The sequence below is a fragment of the Pelophylax lessonae genome (genome assembly GCF_965119305.1).
Source record: "Pelophylax lessonae genome assembly, chromosome: 3".
NCBI lineage: Eukaryota > Metazoa > Chordata > Amphibia > Anura > Ranidae > Pelophylax > Pelophylax lessonae.
Window position 1 is genome coordinate 671,422,663 of NC_138770.1, and position 15,454 is coordinate 671,438,116.

At 44.1% G+C, this 15,454-nt stretch overlaps 1 protein-coding gene across 1 annotated transcript in view; it reads left to right on the forward strand.

The window, feature by feature from the left end:
• Positions 1 to 15,454, forward strand: part of SLC29A1 (solute carrier family 29 member 1 (Augustine blood group)) — a 61,116-nt gene that overhangs the window by 16,529 nt on the left and 29,133 nt on the right. The window contains exons 2-7 of the mRNA XM_082251665.1: positions 150 to 217; positions 426 to 507; positions 6,165 to 6,382; positions 9,163 to 9,302; positions 10,580 to 10,714; positions 12,681 to 12,778. Of these exons, the coding sequence (XP_082107791.1) occupies positions 150 to 217; positions 426 to 507; positions 6,165 to 6,382; positions 9,163 to 9,302; positions 10,580 to 10,714; positions 12,681 to 12,778 (741 nt within the window). The remainder of the gene's footprint in view (positions 1 to 149; positions 218 to 425; positions 508 to 6,164; positions 6,383 to 9,162; positions 9,303 to 10,579; positions 10,715 to 12,680; positions 12,779 to 15,454) is intronic.

Consider the following 15,454-nt stretch of genomic DNA (forward strand, 5'->3'; position numbering starts at 1 on the left):
GTATTTCATTCACTTGGTGGCAGTGGGGGGGGGGGGGTGTTTTAAGTAGCCCACAGAGGTCAGGAATGAGTCCTGTTTAGCTCTGGGGCTTTGTATCCTAAAATAATTCGATCCCAGATTTACTGATCCAAGTCCTTTTCCTTTTTCAGGTTCTACTTCCTGCCTATTGTAGAGACCCACTGGCAATGACCACCATGACGTCTCCTCCCAAGGACAGGTAGGTTCACACAAGGGTACGGGTGGCTCCTGTGTGTAAAGAATGTTATTGGGGTATTTCCTGTTCTGGTTGAATGTTTTTCATTGATTTAAAAAAAAAATTGCCACATTTGGCCACTAGATGGTGCTAAGGATCATTGGGTTATAAGTAGGTGTGTGTGAATGGTGCAGGCACCAGGCTCCGTGTAACCTCCTTCCCCTCTCCCCAGGTACAATGCGGTCTGGTTAATTTTCTTCACACTCGGACTCGGCACTCTGCTGCCCTGGAACTTCTTCATGACGGCCACCATGGTAAGTCTGTGGTAACTGACAGCTAAACCCTGCAGGCTTGGAGAGGGCTAAACTGCTAATAACTGCAGGAGACAGCAAAGGTTTGTCTGGGGCCAGTGGTTATCATGTTGGGTGACTAGTACACTGGATAACTAGTAAGCTAGGTAATAAGTATACTGGATAAATAGAGAACTGTATAACTGGTAGGCTGGACAATAAGAATGCAGGATAATTAGTAGGTGGAACAAGGAGTATACACAATAAAAAGTAGGCTAGATTAGCCTTTTTCAACCTGGGGCGTCTTGAGGCTTCTTCAGGTGTGCCTTGAGGCTTCTTCAGGCCTGCCTTGAGGCTTCTTCAGGGTTGCCTTGAGGCTACTTCAGGCTTGCCTTGAGGCTTCTTCAGGGGCTACTTCAGGGGTGCCTTGAGGCTTCTTCGGGGTTGCCTTGAGGCTACTTCAGGCGTGCCTTGAGGCTTCTTCATGGTGCCTTGAGGCTTCTTCAGAGTTGCCTTGTAACTTCTTCAGGGTTGCCTTGTAACTTCTTCAGGGTTGCCTTGTGGCTTCTTCAGGGTTGCCTTGTGGCTTCTTCAGGGTTGCCTTGAGGCTTCTTCAGGGTTGCCTTGAGGCTTCTTCAGGGTTGCCTTGATGCTTCTTCAGGGGTGCCTTGAGGCTACTTCAGGCGTGCCTTGAGGCTTCTTCATGGTGCCTTGAGGCTTCTTCAGGGTTGCCTTGTAACTTCTTCAGGGTTGCCTTGTGGCTTCTTCAGGGTTGCCTTGAGGCTTCCTCAAGGTTGCCTTGAGGCTTCCTCAGGGTTGCCTTGAGGCTTCTTCAGGGTTGCCTTGAGGCTTCTTCAGGGGTGCCTGGAGGTTTCTTCAGGAGTGCATGGAGGTTTCTTCAGGAGTGCATGGAGGTTTCTTCATGGGTGCCTGGAGGTTTTTCATGGGTGCCTGGAGGTTTCTTCATGGGTGCCTTGAGTCATTTTCAGGGGTGCCTTGAGTCATTTTCAGGGGTGCCTTGAGGCTTCTTCAGGGGTGCCTTGAGGTTTCTTCAGAGGTACATTTTTAGGCATTTTACCAAGGTATCAAAAATTGTATACAGGCCAGCAGATGGATGGAGCCTGCCTTTTAGTTACACAAAGCCACGGGTTTTCATTCTGCACCATTACGGCTTTCTAGACACTGGCAGCCTAACCACCAATGACGTCATCAGTTGATAAGGAGGATGTCTGTTTCCTCCACAGCATCCTTGTTTGCCCCTCCTCTGCCCCTCCTCCCTCAGCACTGGGGTCACATTAGCTGACTGATGGAAACTGAGGGAGAAGAGAAACATCGGAATACTAGTCAGTACCAGTGTGCAAAACTGTATTTGCTTTAAAAGAATAAATCACCTCTAACATTGGGTGTCCTACTTGTGTGGATGTTTCTGCGTTATGTAAAACTATTAGAATAGTTTTTACATTTTAGAATGGGGGGGGGCCTCGAGACTGTCCATACTTTAAAGGGTGCCTTGAGATTGTGTATAACCTTGAGGCTCGGTTCACATTTATGCGATGCGGAGAACGCAGCAAATCCCATGTGTTTCCCGCATCACATTGCAATCGCACAGCGTCCATGCGACCTGTGGCGGTGTCGATGTTATCTCAATGACACCCCAAAACAGATCGCAAAACGCAGTGCGATTGCCAGAATTGCATTGCGTGGGTTTGAACACCCGTACAATGCGATTTTAGATGTGGGGGTGGGGGAGGAGTGGGTCCTGCACCATTTTGGTGTGAATGCGATCTGATTTCAGCCATACAAACTGTATGGCTGAAGTAATGCCGCACAGGCATCGCATGTGATGTGAATGCAGTGCGATTTCTGTGCGAATTACATGCGGTGTCTGCATGGCACCAGTGTGAGCCCAGCCTAAAGGCTGCCTTGAGATTGACTATAACTAACTTTAAAGGCTGCCTTGACCTAAAAAAAGGTTAAGAAACACTAGATAATGAGTATACTAGATAGGTAGTGGGCTGGATAATGAGTATACTGAATGACTAGTACTGTAGGCTGGGTAGTTAGTAAAATGGATAATTAGTATGCTAGATAATTAGTAGGCTGGGCAAAAAGTATGCAGGATAATTTAAGGCTGAAAAATTAGTCAACCAGATAACTAGTAGGTTGGATAATCGATATCTAAATATTGGGCTGGAAAATTAGTAGTCTGAAAAATTAGTATACTGGGTAGCTAATATTCTAGATTTCTGATGACTGGATAGTGAACACTGGTTGGCTTGGTAACTAATAAACGAGATAACTAGTAGCCTGGATAACTAGTAGCCTGGATAACTAGTAGCCTGGATAATTAGTAGGCTAGACATCAAGTCTACAAGATAAGTAGGCCAGACAATGAGTACACTGGATAACTAGTGCGCTGGGTAGCTAGTAAAATTGATAATGCCTATGCTGGATAATTAGTAGGCTGGTAATGGGTATATTTACTAATTATTAGGCTGGACAACTAGTAAACTGGATATCTATTATGCTGGGTAACTAAAAGTCTAGATAATGAGTATACTGAATAATTATAAGGCTGTATAACTAGTAAAATGAATAACTAGTAGGCTGAAAAATGTCTATACTGGGTTACTAGTAAACTGGATTTCTATTAGGCTGGATAGTGATCATACATAACTAGTTGACTTATTAAGTAATTAACTAGATAATGAGTATACTGGATAAATAGCAGGCTAAATAACTAGTAAACTGGATAACTAGTAGGCTCTATAATGAGTATACTGGATAATAATAATATTATTATAAATAGCAGGCAAAATAATGAGTATACTAAATAACTTGCAGGCTGGGTAGCTGGGAAAATGGATAATTAGTATGTTGGATAGTAGGCTGGACAACTAGTAAACTCAATAACTAATGTTTCTGGGTAAGATGTATAACTAGAAGGCTGAAAAATTAGTTTACTAGATTACTAGTAAACTGGGTTTCTATTGGGCTGGATGCTGAGCATACATAACTAGTTGACTTGGTAAGTAGTTAACTAGATAATGAGTATACTGGATAAATAGCAGGCTAAATAACTAGTAAACTGGATAACTAGTAGGCTATATAGTGAGTATACTGGATAGTAATGATATGTAATAAATAGCAGGCAAAATAATGAGTATACTAAATAACTTGCAGGCTGGGTAGCTGGGAAAATGGATAATTAGTATGTTGGATAGTAGGCTGGACAACTAGTAAATGTAATAACTAATGTTTCTGGGTAAGATGTATAACTAGTAGGCTGAAAATTAGTATACTAGATTACTAGTAAACTGGGTTTATATTAGGCTGGATAGTGAGCATACATAACTAGTTGACTTGGTAAGTAGTTAACGAGATAATGAATATATTGGATAAATAGCAGGCTAAACAACTAGTAAACGAGATAACTATTAGGCTCTATAATGAGTATACTGGATAATAACGATATGCAATAAATCGCAAGCAAAATAATGAGTACACTAAATAACTTGCAGGCTGGGTAGCTGGGAAAATGAATAATTAGTATGTTGGATAGTAGGCTGGACAACTAGTAAACTCAATACCTAATGTTTCTGGGTAAGATGTATACTAAATAATTATTAGGCTAGATAACTAGTAAAGTGGAAAACTAGTAGGCTGAAAATGAGTATACCGGTTAACTAGTAAATTGGATTTCTTTTTGGCTGGATAGTGTGCATACTGTGTAACTAGTTGGCTTGATAACTAGTAAGCTGGGAATGAGAAGCCTTGATAACTAGTAGGCTGGACATCAAATATACAAGATAACAAGTAGGCCAGACAATGGATACACTGGTTAATGAGTGAGCTCAGAAATGGATAATTAATAGGCTGGATAAAAAGTATATTGACTAATTGTTAGACTAAACAACTAGTAAACTGGATATCTAATATGATGGTTAACTAAAAGTCTAGATAATGAGTATACCGAATAATTATTAGGCTGTATGAATAGTAAACTGAATGACTAGTAGGCTGAAACATGAGTATACTGGGTTACTAGTAAACTGGATTTCTATTAGGCTAGATAGTGAGCATACATAACATGTTGACTAGGTAATTAGATACCTGGATAAATAGCAGGCTGGGTAACTAATAAACTGGAAATCTAGTAGGCTCTATAATGAGTATACTGTATAATAATGATACGCAATAAATAGTAGGCAGATTAATGAGTATAATGAATAACTAGCAGGCTGGGTAGCTAGAAAAATAAATAATTGTTACACTGTAGGCTGGACAACTAGTAAATTCAATAACCAGTGTTTTTGGGTAATACATAATACATATACTGGATATTTTATTAGGCTGGATAACTAGTAAACTGGGTAACTAGTAGGCTAATAAATACGTATACTGGGTAACCAGTAAATTGGATTTCTATTAGGCTAGATAGTGAGCATACATAACATGTTGACTTGGTAATTAGATACCTGGATAAATAGCAGGCTGGGTAACTAGTAAACTGGAAATCTAGTAGGCTCTATAATGAGTATACTGTATAATAATGGTACACAATAAATAGTAGGCAGATTATGGAATATACTGAATAACTAGCAGGCTGGGTAGCTAGAAAAAACAATAAATTGGTACAATGGATAATTATTAGGCTGGACAATTAGTAAATTCAATAACTAATGGTTTTGGGTAATGCGTATACTGGATAACTAGTAAACTGGGTAACTAGTAGGCTAATAAATGAGTATACTGGGTAACCAGTAAATTGGATTTCTATTTTGCTGGATAGTGAGTATACTGACTAACTAGTAGACTGGATAATGAGTATACTGGATAACTAGTAAACTGGGTAACTAGTAGGCTAATAAATTAGGCTAATAAATGAGTATACTGTGTAAAGAGTAAATTGGATTTCTATTAGACTAGATAGTAAGCATACATAACATGTTCACTTGGTAATTCGTTAACTGGATAAATGGCAGGCTGAGTAACTAGTAAACTGGAAATCTAGTAGGCTCGATAATGAGTATACTGTATAATAATGGTACACAATAAATAGTAGGCAGATCAATGAGTATACTGAATAACTAGCAGGCTGGGTAGTTAGAAAAAAAATTGTTACACTGGATAATTAGTAGGCTGGACAACTAGTAAACTCAATAACTAATGTTTTTGGGTAATACGTATACTGGATATTTATTATGCTGGATAACTAGTAAACTGGTTAACTAGTAGACTAATAAATGAATATACTGGGTAATCAGTAAACTGGATTTCTGTTTGGCTGGGTAGTGAGTATACTGAGTAACTAGTAGACTGGGTAATGAGTATACTGGATAACTAGTAGGCTGGGTACTGAGTATACTGTATAACTAGTAGACTGGGTAATGAGTATACTGGATAACTAGTAGACTGGGTACTGAGTATACTGGGTAACTAGTAGGCTGGGTAATGAGTATACTAGGTAACTAGTAGACTGGGTAATGAGTATACTGGGTATCTAGTAGACTGGGTAATGAGATTACTTGATAACTAGTATACTGGGTAATGAGTATACGGGATAACTAGTAGACTGGGTAATGAGTATACGGGATAACTAGTAGGCGGGGTAACTAGATTACTAGTAGTCAGGAGGGTTTGGGAGAAGCTCTCAGCATGTCCCCTCTTCTCTCTTCCAGTATTTCACCAGCCGCCTGGCTGAGCCAGCCATTACTCGGATGGCATCCGATGTCGGTGATGGAAACCATTCTCTCTTCAATGACCCGAACAGCACAGAGGCCAGAGCGCTGGAACCACCGAGGACCCAACTACAGAGCAAGTTCAACAACGTCATGACCCTGTGCGCCATGCTTCCCCTCCTCATCTTCACCTGTCTGAACTCCATCCTGCACAGCAGGTCAGTCCCCTGCCTATACTCCTCTAGGGTCTGCCTGGAGGGTAACTACAGAGAGTGCTGGGGGCCCAGGAGATCAGGGGGCCCCGGAATACCCGCCCACATCCCATTCCCTCCACACCATGGTCCAAGCTACGCAGCCGACTTCTGGGCGATTAGTAGCACTACACACTGGGTTGATCACTTTTAATGAAGAGGTCTCATTTCCATTTTTAATAATGTATTCTGATTCCCAGGGGGCAAAACACACAGTATCTCACAAAAGTAAGTACACCCCTCACATTTTTGTAAATATTTTATTCTATCTTTTCATGTGACAACACTGAAGAAATGACACTTTGCTACAATGTAAAGTAGTGAGTGTACAGCTTGTATAACAGTGTAAATTTGCTGTCCCCTCAAAATAACTCAACACACAGCCATTAATGTCTAAACCGCTGGCAACAAAAGTGAGTACACCCCCCCCCCAAAAAAAAAAATCACTGTAACAAAAGGGGAGGTGTTCTGTAGTCCAGCAGGGAAGAATTTATGCAGAGCCAACTGCCAGACTGCAATACACCTCCCAAACCTCCCAATCTTCTCAACTCCTTAACCCTTCCTCCCTTCCTTTCTCTCAATCATTCATCCCCATAACCCCTCTCCTGTCCTTCATAGCCCCTCCACCATGTCTGATCTTTTTCTTCAAAACCCCTCCCACTCACCTCCATAACCCCTCCCCCTCCTCATCTCCAAAACCAATCTCCTTCCTCATCAGTGTAACAAAAGAGGGATGTGTTCTGTAGTCCAACAGGGGAAAAATACATTTTTAAGGGATAATGCATTAGGGAAATATTCACGTATTGCAGAGATGTGGTGATTATGTGTGTTTTATTTTATTTTGCCCAGACATACACTTTATTCAAAAGTGACCATTGCGGCGGGTGGGGTTCTGGGGGGGAACTGGGCTGAGATGTCAGATTGGGACCCCTGGTGTGCACTCATAGTGCTGCACACAGAACCTACACAGGCTCTGTCTCTGGACAGGGGGTGCCGGCGTCTGCTGGAAGGAAGATGGGAAGCAGGCTGCAGCAAGAGGGGTGCCGGGGGCGGGGCTAGTGGGGCAGGTTGGGCTGATTTCTGCTGCTCTCTATCCTGGAATTACATTCCCTCCACTTATGGCTCTGACTTGCACCTTCTTCTCGGCATTGCACCTGGCTCTTCTCTTCTTGGCATTGCTCCTGGCTCTTCTCTTCTTGGCATTACTCCTGCTCAGGGCCACTGATAGGGGGGGGGGACCACCAGTCCTTCTGTAGGGAGCCCAGGTACACAGGGGGGTCAACAGCACAGGGAATCGGTGCGGTCGGGTGGAGGGGCAATTGCAGAAGGAAATCCTGTGCAGGCTCTCTGCAGCAGCTGAAAGCCAGTTTCTCCCCCTCCTGCCAGCTTTCAGCTGCTGCAGGGAGAGACTCAAACACCGGGCATCATTCCTGTAATTACTTCTCCGACACCGATCCCCCCTTCCCTGTTCTGCCTGCTTCTGATTCCCCCCCCCCCCCCCCACCTTCCCGCAGGTTGAAGGCTTCCCTGTCCTGTAAAAAAAAATTGGAAAAAAAAATTGAACATTTTAATAAATAATTCTAAATAAAAAAAAAAAATATATATATATATATATATATATATATATATATATATATATATACATATATATATATAATATATATATATTTTTTTTTTTTTTTTAAATGTAAAAAACAATTAAGGGCTAATTTACACAGGTTCTCTGTTAAGTGTTAGCTAATAATGATTTAATGTAATTTTGGTCAAAATATTGTTTTGATATATTTGGTGAGTTGGGGATGGGGGTGCTGCCAGGTAGGCTGTACGGGGCCCCGCGACTTCTAACAGCAGCCCTGCTCCTGCTCTTGGCGCTTTGATCCCTCCTCACTCTAACTTGCACCTGGCTCTGCTCTTCTTCTTGGCATTTCTCTTGTTCCTGCCTCTATTTTACAACTGGCTTTGTACTTCTTGGCACTTCTGCTCCTGGCTCATCTCTCATTTCTCACTCTAACTTGCACCTGGCTCTGCTCTTCTCCTTGGCATTGCTCCTGGCTCTTCATCCCCTCCTTGCTTTAACTTGCACCTGGCTCTGCTCTTCTCCTTGGCATTGCTCCTGGCTCTTCTCTCCCTCCTCGCTTTAACTTGCACCTGGCTTTGCTCTTCTTCTTAGCATTGCTCCTGGCTCTTCTCTCCCTCCTGGCTTTAACTTGCACCTGGCTCTGCTCTTCTTTTCAACATTGCACCTGGCTGTTCTCTCCCTCTAACTTGCACCTGGCTGTTGTCTTCACTGCATTGCTCCTGCTCCTGTCTCTTCCCTCCCTCCTGGCTCTAACTTGCACCTGGCTCTGCTCCTTCTTGACATTGCTTCTGGCTCTTCTCTCCCTCCTTGTTCTAACTTGTACCTGGCTGTTGTCTTCTCTGCATTGTTCCTCTTCCTGGCTCTTCCCTCCCTCCTGGCTCTAACTTTCACCTGGCTCTGCTCTTCTATGCGTTGCTCCTGTTCCTGTCTCTCTCTCTCTCCTTGCTCTAACTTGCACCTGGCTTTGCTCTTCTTCTTGGAATTGCTCCTGCTCCTGGCTCTTCCCTCCCTCCTGGTTCTTACTTACACCTGGCTCCTTAAAGCATCTGCAGGAGAGAAATAGGAAAAGGTTCCATCTACAGGTTCTACACCGGGATTTGCCAGTCACACCAGGACTGGGGGACACCATGAGCTCTGACTCTTGTTTTTCTTTCCTCTCTCTCTTCAGGATCCCTCAGAAAATACGTATTGGTGGCAGTCTGGCTGCCATTTTCGTGGTCTTTCTGCTGACGGCCATCTTTGTGAAGATCGAGTTCACCCCCGTCACCTTCTTCACTTTAACAATGATCAAAATCGTCTTTATCAACTGTGAGTACGGAGAAAATTCACTGTCCATCCAACCATCGCTATGGGGTGTCTGTCTGTCACAATGGGGGTGTCTGTCCATCTAGTACTATGGAGGTGTGTCTGTCCATCTAGTTCTATGGAGGTGGTGTCTGTCCATCTAGTTCTATGGAGGTGTCTGAAGTCTGTCCATCTAGTACTATGGAGGTGTGTCTGTCCATCTAGTTCTATGGAGGTGGTGTCTGTCCATCTGTACTATGAAGGTGTCTGTCCATCTAGTACTATGGAGGTGTCTGTACATCAAGTTCTATGGAGGTGTCTGTCCATCAAGTTCTATGGAGGTGTCTGTCCATCTAGTACTATGGAGGTGTCTGTACATCAAGTTCTATGGGGGTGTCTGTCCATCTAGTTCTATGGAAGTGTCTGTCCATCTAGTTCTATGGAGGTGTCTGTCCATCTAGTACTATGGAGGTGTGTCTCCATCTAGTACTATGGAGGTGTGTCTGTCCATCTAGTACTATGGAGGTGTGTGTCCATCTAGTTCTATGGAAGTGTCTGTCCATCTAGTTCTATGGAAGTGTCTGTCCATCCATCACTATGGGGCGCCTTGTTTAACCTTTACTATGGGGGTGTCTAGCTGTCCATTACCATGGGGGTATCTGTCCAACCATCACTATGGAGGTATCTGTCCAACCATCACTATGGAGGTATCTGTCCAGCTCTTACTATGGGGTTGCTTGTTTTACCTTCACTATGGGGGGTTTCTGTCTGTCTGTCAATTACCATGGAGGTGTCTGTCCCATTGTCACTATGGAGGTGTCTGTCCATCCATCACTATGGGGGTGCTTGTTCAACCTCCACTATAGTGGTGTCTATCGGTCTATAACTATGGGGGTATCTGTCCAACCTTTACTATGGGGATGCCTATCCATCCGTCACTATGGAGTTGTCTGTCCCATTATCACTATGGGGGTATCCGTCCACCTGTCAACATGCGTAATTCCTAACAATATAAATGTGAAGTTTTCCCATGGGGTTGGTGGGGTTTATTGACCATGTGCAGATGCTGAATTACATAGATGGGTTGGCTGAGTCGCCCCATTATGGTACCCAAGCCCCTGGCAGTCAGCTCCTGGAAGTCTCAGTAATGTGAGAATGAAGCGTGAGATGGCGGTCAGCGAAGCGGAAATGACTGCGACCGTGTGACTGACAGGCTGGATCTTCACTCACATTTATCTTGGTTGTTGGTGGGTATGGCATGATGATGTAACACGGTAATAACGATCTCCTCTCTTCCGCAGCGTTCGGTGCTCTCCTCCAGGGAAGTCTCTTTGGATTGGCTGCCCTCTTCCCAGCCAGTTACACAGCGCCCATAATGAGTGGTCAGGGACTCGCAGGGACGTTTGCCGCTTTCGCCATGATCTGCGCAATTGCCAGTAAGTGCCCTTCGCTATTGGCGATTGTCATGTTGGGTTTGACGGTGAGAAGGTTCATCTCCAATTCCTCCCCATACATCATCCTGGTGACTATGGGGGAGCGCCTTTCCCTTTCTGATGACTGCAACATCTTCTATTCCCCCATCCCAATCCATGTAACCCCTCCACGCCCAGTATACTCCAGTCAATATCCCTCTCCTTTCCCAGTATGCCTAGTCCATATCCCACTGGAACCTCCAGTAACACCAGTCCATATCCCCAACACTGCCAGTAACCCCCGTTCATATCACCCTCTCTCCCAGTAGTCCCAATCCATAACTCTTCTCACTCAGTATACCGTGGTCCATATCCCCCTCGTCTTTCCCAGTAACCCTATTCCATATTCCCCACCTCTCCTAGTAACTCCAGTCCATATCCCCCACCTCTACCACTTACCCCAACCCTTTCCTCCCTCCTCCCCTGCCAGTATCACCAGTCCATATATTCCCCTCTCATATTAGCCTTAGTCCCTATATCCCCTGCTTTCTGTAACCTCGTTGCATTTACCTCCTCTTCACCCAGTATACCATTCTATATCCCCCTCCCCTCCAATAACCCCAGCCCATATACCCTTTACTTGTCTAGTATACCCAAGTCTATGCCCCCCCCCCCTCATCCAGTTTACCCCAGTCTATATTTTCATACTTTCCTAATACCCTAACTCCATATCCTTCTCTTATCTACTACTGACCCCTGTTTGTAGCTTCTCCATCTAAGCCCAGTCAACTTTCCACCCTTCCTCCAGTAACCCCAGTCCTTACCTCCCTCCTCTTCTAGAAACCCCAATCCTTATCCCATTCTTCACCCATTACCATCAATATCACACTCTTCCTCCAGACTATATCCTTCTCTTCTACTCACACCAGTCCATATCCCCCTCCTCTCCCAGTAACCCCAATTAATATCCCCCTAATTTCCCAGTAACCCCAATTCATATTCCTTTCCCAGTAACCCGCATTCATATCCCTTTCACAGTAATGCCAACATTTCTCCCTCCTCCAATTTATTACCATTTAATTTCACGATCTTCTCCCCTTTACCCAAGTTCATATCGCCCCTTCTTTATCAATATCACAAATCCCTATCACCCTCTTCTCCTATTAACACCAGTTTATATCGCCTTCCTCTGCCATTACCACCATTCCCTATCACCCTTTTCTCCCATTACCACCAGTCCCTATCACCCTCTTCTCCCATTTAACCCGGTCTATACCGCTCCTTCTTTCCTAATAGCACCATTCCCTATCACCCTCTTCTCCCATTAGCACCAGTCCCTATCACTCTCTTCTCCCATTAGCACCAGTCCCTATCACTCTCCTCTTCAATTAACATCATTCTCTATCACCCTCTTCTCCCATTCCCACCAGTTCCTATCACCCTCTTCTCCCATTTACCCTGGTCTATACCGCTCCCTCTTTCCTATTAATACTATTCTCTATCACTGTCTTCTCCCATTAACACCAGTTCCTAACACCCTCTTCTCCCATTCCCACCAGTTCCTATCACCCTCTTCTCCCATTCCCACCAGTTCCTATCACCCTCTTCTCTGCATTACCCTGGTTTATACCACTCCCTCTTTCCTATTAAAACCATTCTCTATCACCCTCTTCTCCCATTAACACCAGTTCCTATCAATCTCTTCTTCCATTAACACCAGTCCATATTGCCTTCTTCTGCCATTAAAACTGTCCATAGAACCCTCTTCTTCCAGTAACCCCATTCCCTATCACCCTCTTCCCCCATTATCACCAGTCCCTATCACCCTCCTCTCTCATTAACACCAGTCCCTATCACCCTCTTCTCTGCATTACCCCGATCTATACTGCTCCTTCTTTCCTATTAACACCAGTCCCTATCACTGTCTTCTCCCATGAACACCAGTCCATTTCCCCTCATTTCCCAGTAACCCTGGTCTGTATTTCTGCAGGTGGCTCAGAACTGGAGGACAGCGCCTTTGGCTATTTTATCACAGCCTGCGTGGTCATCTTATTGGCTCTCCTGTCATACTTGGTGCTCCCCAAGCTGGTGAGTGGTTACAGCGAGCAGACGCCGGGATTGGTGTATCTGGGATGTCGCAGCGTTTGTTGTATTCCTGAGCTCAGGGCCAAAAATCATAAACCTGTCAAAGTTCAAAGTGCCAACACTGCAATTAGGGAGAGGGGGGGGGGGGGTGAGAGAGATAGGGGGGGTGAGAGAGGAGGGTTGTGAGAGAGAGAGGTAAGAGAGAGGGGTGACAAAGAGAGAGAGAGGGGGCTGAGAGACAGGAGGGCTGTTTGCGTCTGCACTCCGGCCGCCACCGAACATGGACTCTCCATGGACTCTCCATGGACTCTCTTGCATGCCCATAGAGATGGCTCTGTGTGCCAGGTGTGGTACACGTGCCATGGGCTCGCCATCACTGCTATAGGATGTGTCATACACTATATTACCAAAAGTATTGGGACGCCGGCCTTTACTTGCACATAAACTTTAATGGCATTCCAGTCTTAGTCCGTAGGGTTCAATATTGAGTTGGCCCACCCTTTGCAGCTATAACCGCTTCAACTCTTCTGGGAAGGCTCTCCACAAGGTTTAGGAGTGTGTCTATGGGAATGTTTGACCATTCTTCCAGAAGCACATTTGTGAAGTCAGGCACTGATGTTGGAGGAGAAGGCCTGGCTCGCAGTCTCTGCTCTCATTCATCCCAAAGGTGTTCTGTCGGGTTGAGGTCAGGACTCTGTGCAGACCAGTCAAGTTCCTCCACCCAAAACTCGCTCATCCATGTCTTTATGGACCTTGCTTTGTGTATTGGTCCAAATCATTTGATGGAAGGGGGATTATGGTGTGGGGTTGTTTTTCAGGGGATCTCTTAAGGCGTCAGCATACCAAGACATTTTGGACAATTTCATGCTCCCAACTTTGTGGGAACAGTTTGGGGATGGCCTCTTCCTGTTCCAACATGACTGCCCACCAGTGTACAAAGCAAGGTCCATAAAGACATGGATGAGTGAGTTTGGGGTGGAGAAACTTGACTGGCCTGCACAGAGTCCTGACCTCAACACAATAGAACACCTTTGGGATGAATTAGAGCAGAGACTGCAAGTCAGGCCTTCTCGTCCAACATCAGTGCCTGACCTCACACATGCGCTTATGGAAGAATGGTCAAACATTCCCATAGACACACTCCTAAACCTTGTGGACAGCCTTCCCAGAAGAGTTGAAGCTGTTATAGCTGCAAAGGGTGGGCCAACTCAATATTGAACCCTACGGACTAAGACTGGGATGTCATTAAAGTTCATGGGTGTGTAAAGGCAGGCGTCCCAATACTTTTGGTAATAAATTGTACTGTATATCAGATTTATCCTGTGCGCACTGCGCCATCTGCTGGCCATACAAGTAAAAGATTATCCTATCTGAAAGACATTGCAGATAAGAACGTAACCACTAAACTTTCATATAAGCCTTTACTATGCTGGGGTCATTTCATAAGTAATATTTGGGATTTTTCTTAGATCTGCAGCTTTCATTAACCACTTGACCTCCGGAAGGTTTACCCCCCCCCCCCATGACCAGGCCATTTTATGCGATACGGCACTGCGTTACTTTAACTCACAATTGCGTGGTCGTGCAACGCTGTACCCAAATAAAATTTTATGTCATTTTTTGCCCAAAAATAGAGCTTTGTTTTGTGGATATTTGATCACCTCTGCGTTTTTTTGGTTTTTTTTTTGTTGTTGTTTTTTTTTTTTTAATAATTTTTATTTTCTGCTATAAAACATCCAATAAAAAAATTAAAAAAAAATCAAATGCCTTCATACATTTAGGCCAATATGTATTTTACTACATGTTTTTGGTTAAAAAAAAATCCCAATAAGTGTGTATTGATTGGTTTGCGCAAAAGGTATTGTGTCTACAAACTATGGGATGTTTTTTTTTTATTATTATTTATTATTATTATTTATTTGTTTAATTTAAATATTTATTTAATTTTTACTAGTAATGGCCGCAATATTGCGGTGGACATTCTGACACTTTTGACACTTTTTTTGGGGACCACTGACACTTAGGCCCCTTTCACACTTGTGCGACTTGTCATGCGATTTGGGACTGCAAAATCGCATGACAAGTCGCACCGACTTCAAAGTAGTCCCCGCCCGCACTACTTTGTATTCAAGTACAGCGCCATTGTATGGCGCTGTACTTGAATACAATTGCTTTATGGTCTGATAATACCTTTGTACTGGCAGCCTTTGCTCATGTTAGTGTATTGATTGCAGCTATCTTCCATTTTTGCCTGCACTACTTTGGCACGATTTTGAGGCATTTTAAGACCAAAGACATTCAAGCCCAGTCAAACTCGGATCAAAATCGCGGCAACAAAGTCACGGTAAAATTGCACGACTTTGAAATCGCACAAGTGTGAAAGGGGTCTAATACAGTGATCAGTGCTAAAATATGCACTGTCACTGTACTAATGACACTGGCTGGGAAGGGGGGTTAAACATCTAGGGTGATCAAAGGTTTAACCGTGTGCCTAGCCAGTGTTTATGTGTACACAGTGTGCTGCTTTTACTAGGGGAAGTAAACTTATTTCATTCCCTGCTTTACGGGGAAAGTAAATCCTTTTCTTCCCCCAGAGCTCTATCCTGTGTGTGTTCCCGAACAATCGGTGGGTTCCGGAGGTAATCTATTGGCCGGTGTCCGCTGATCGGCATCCACTGT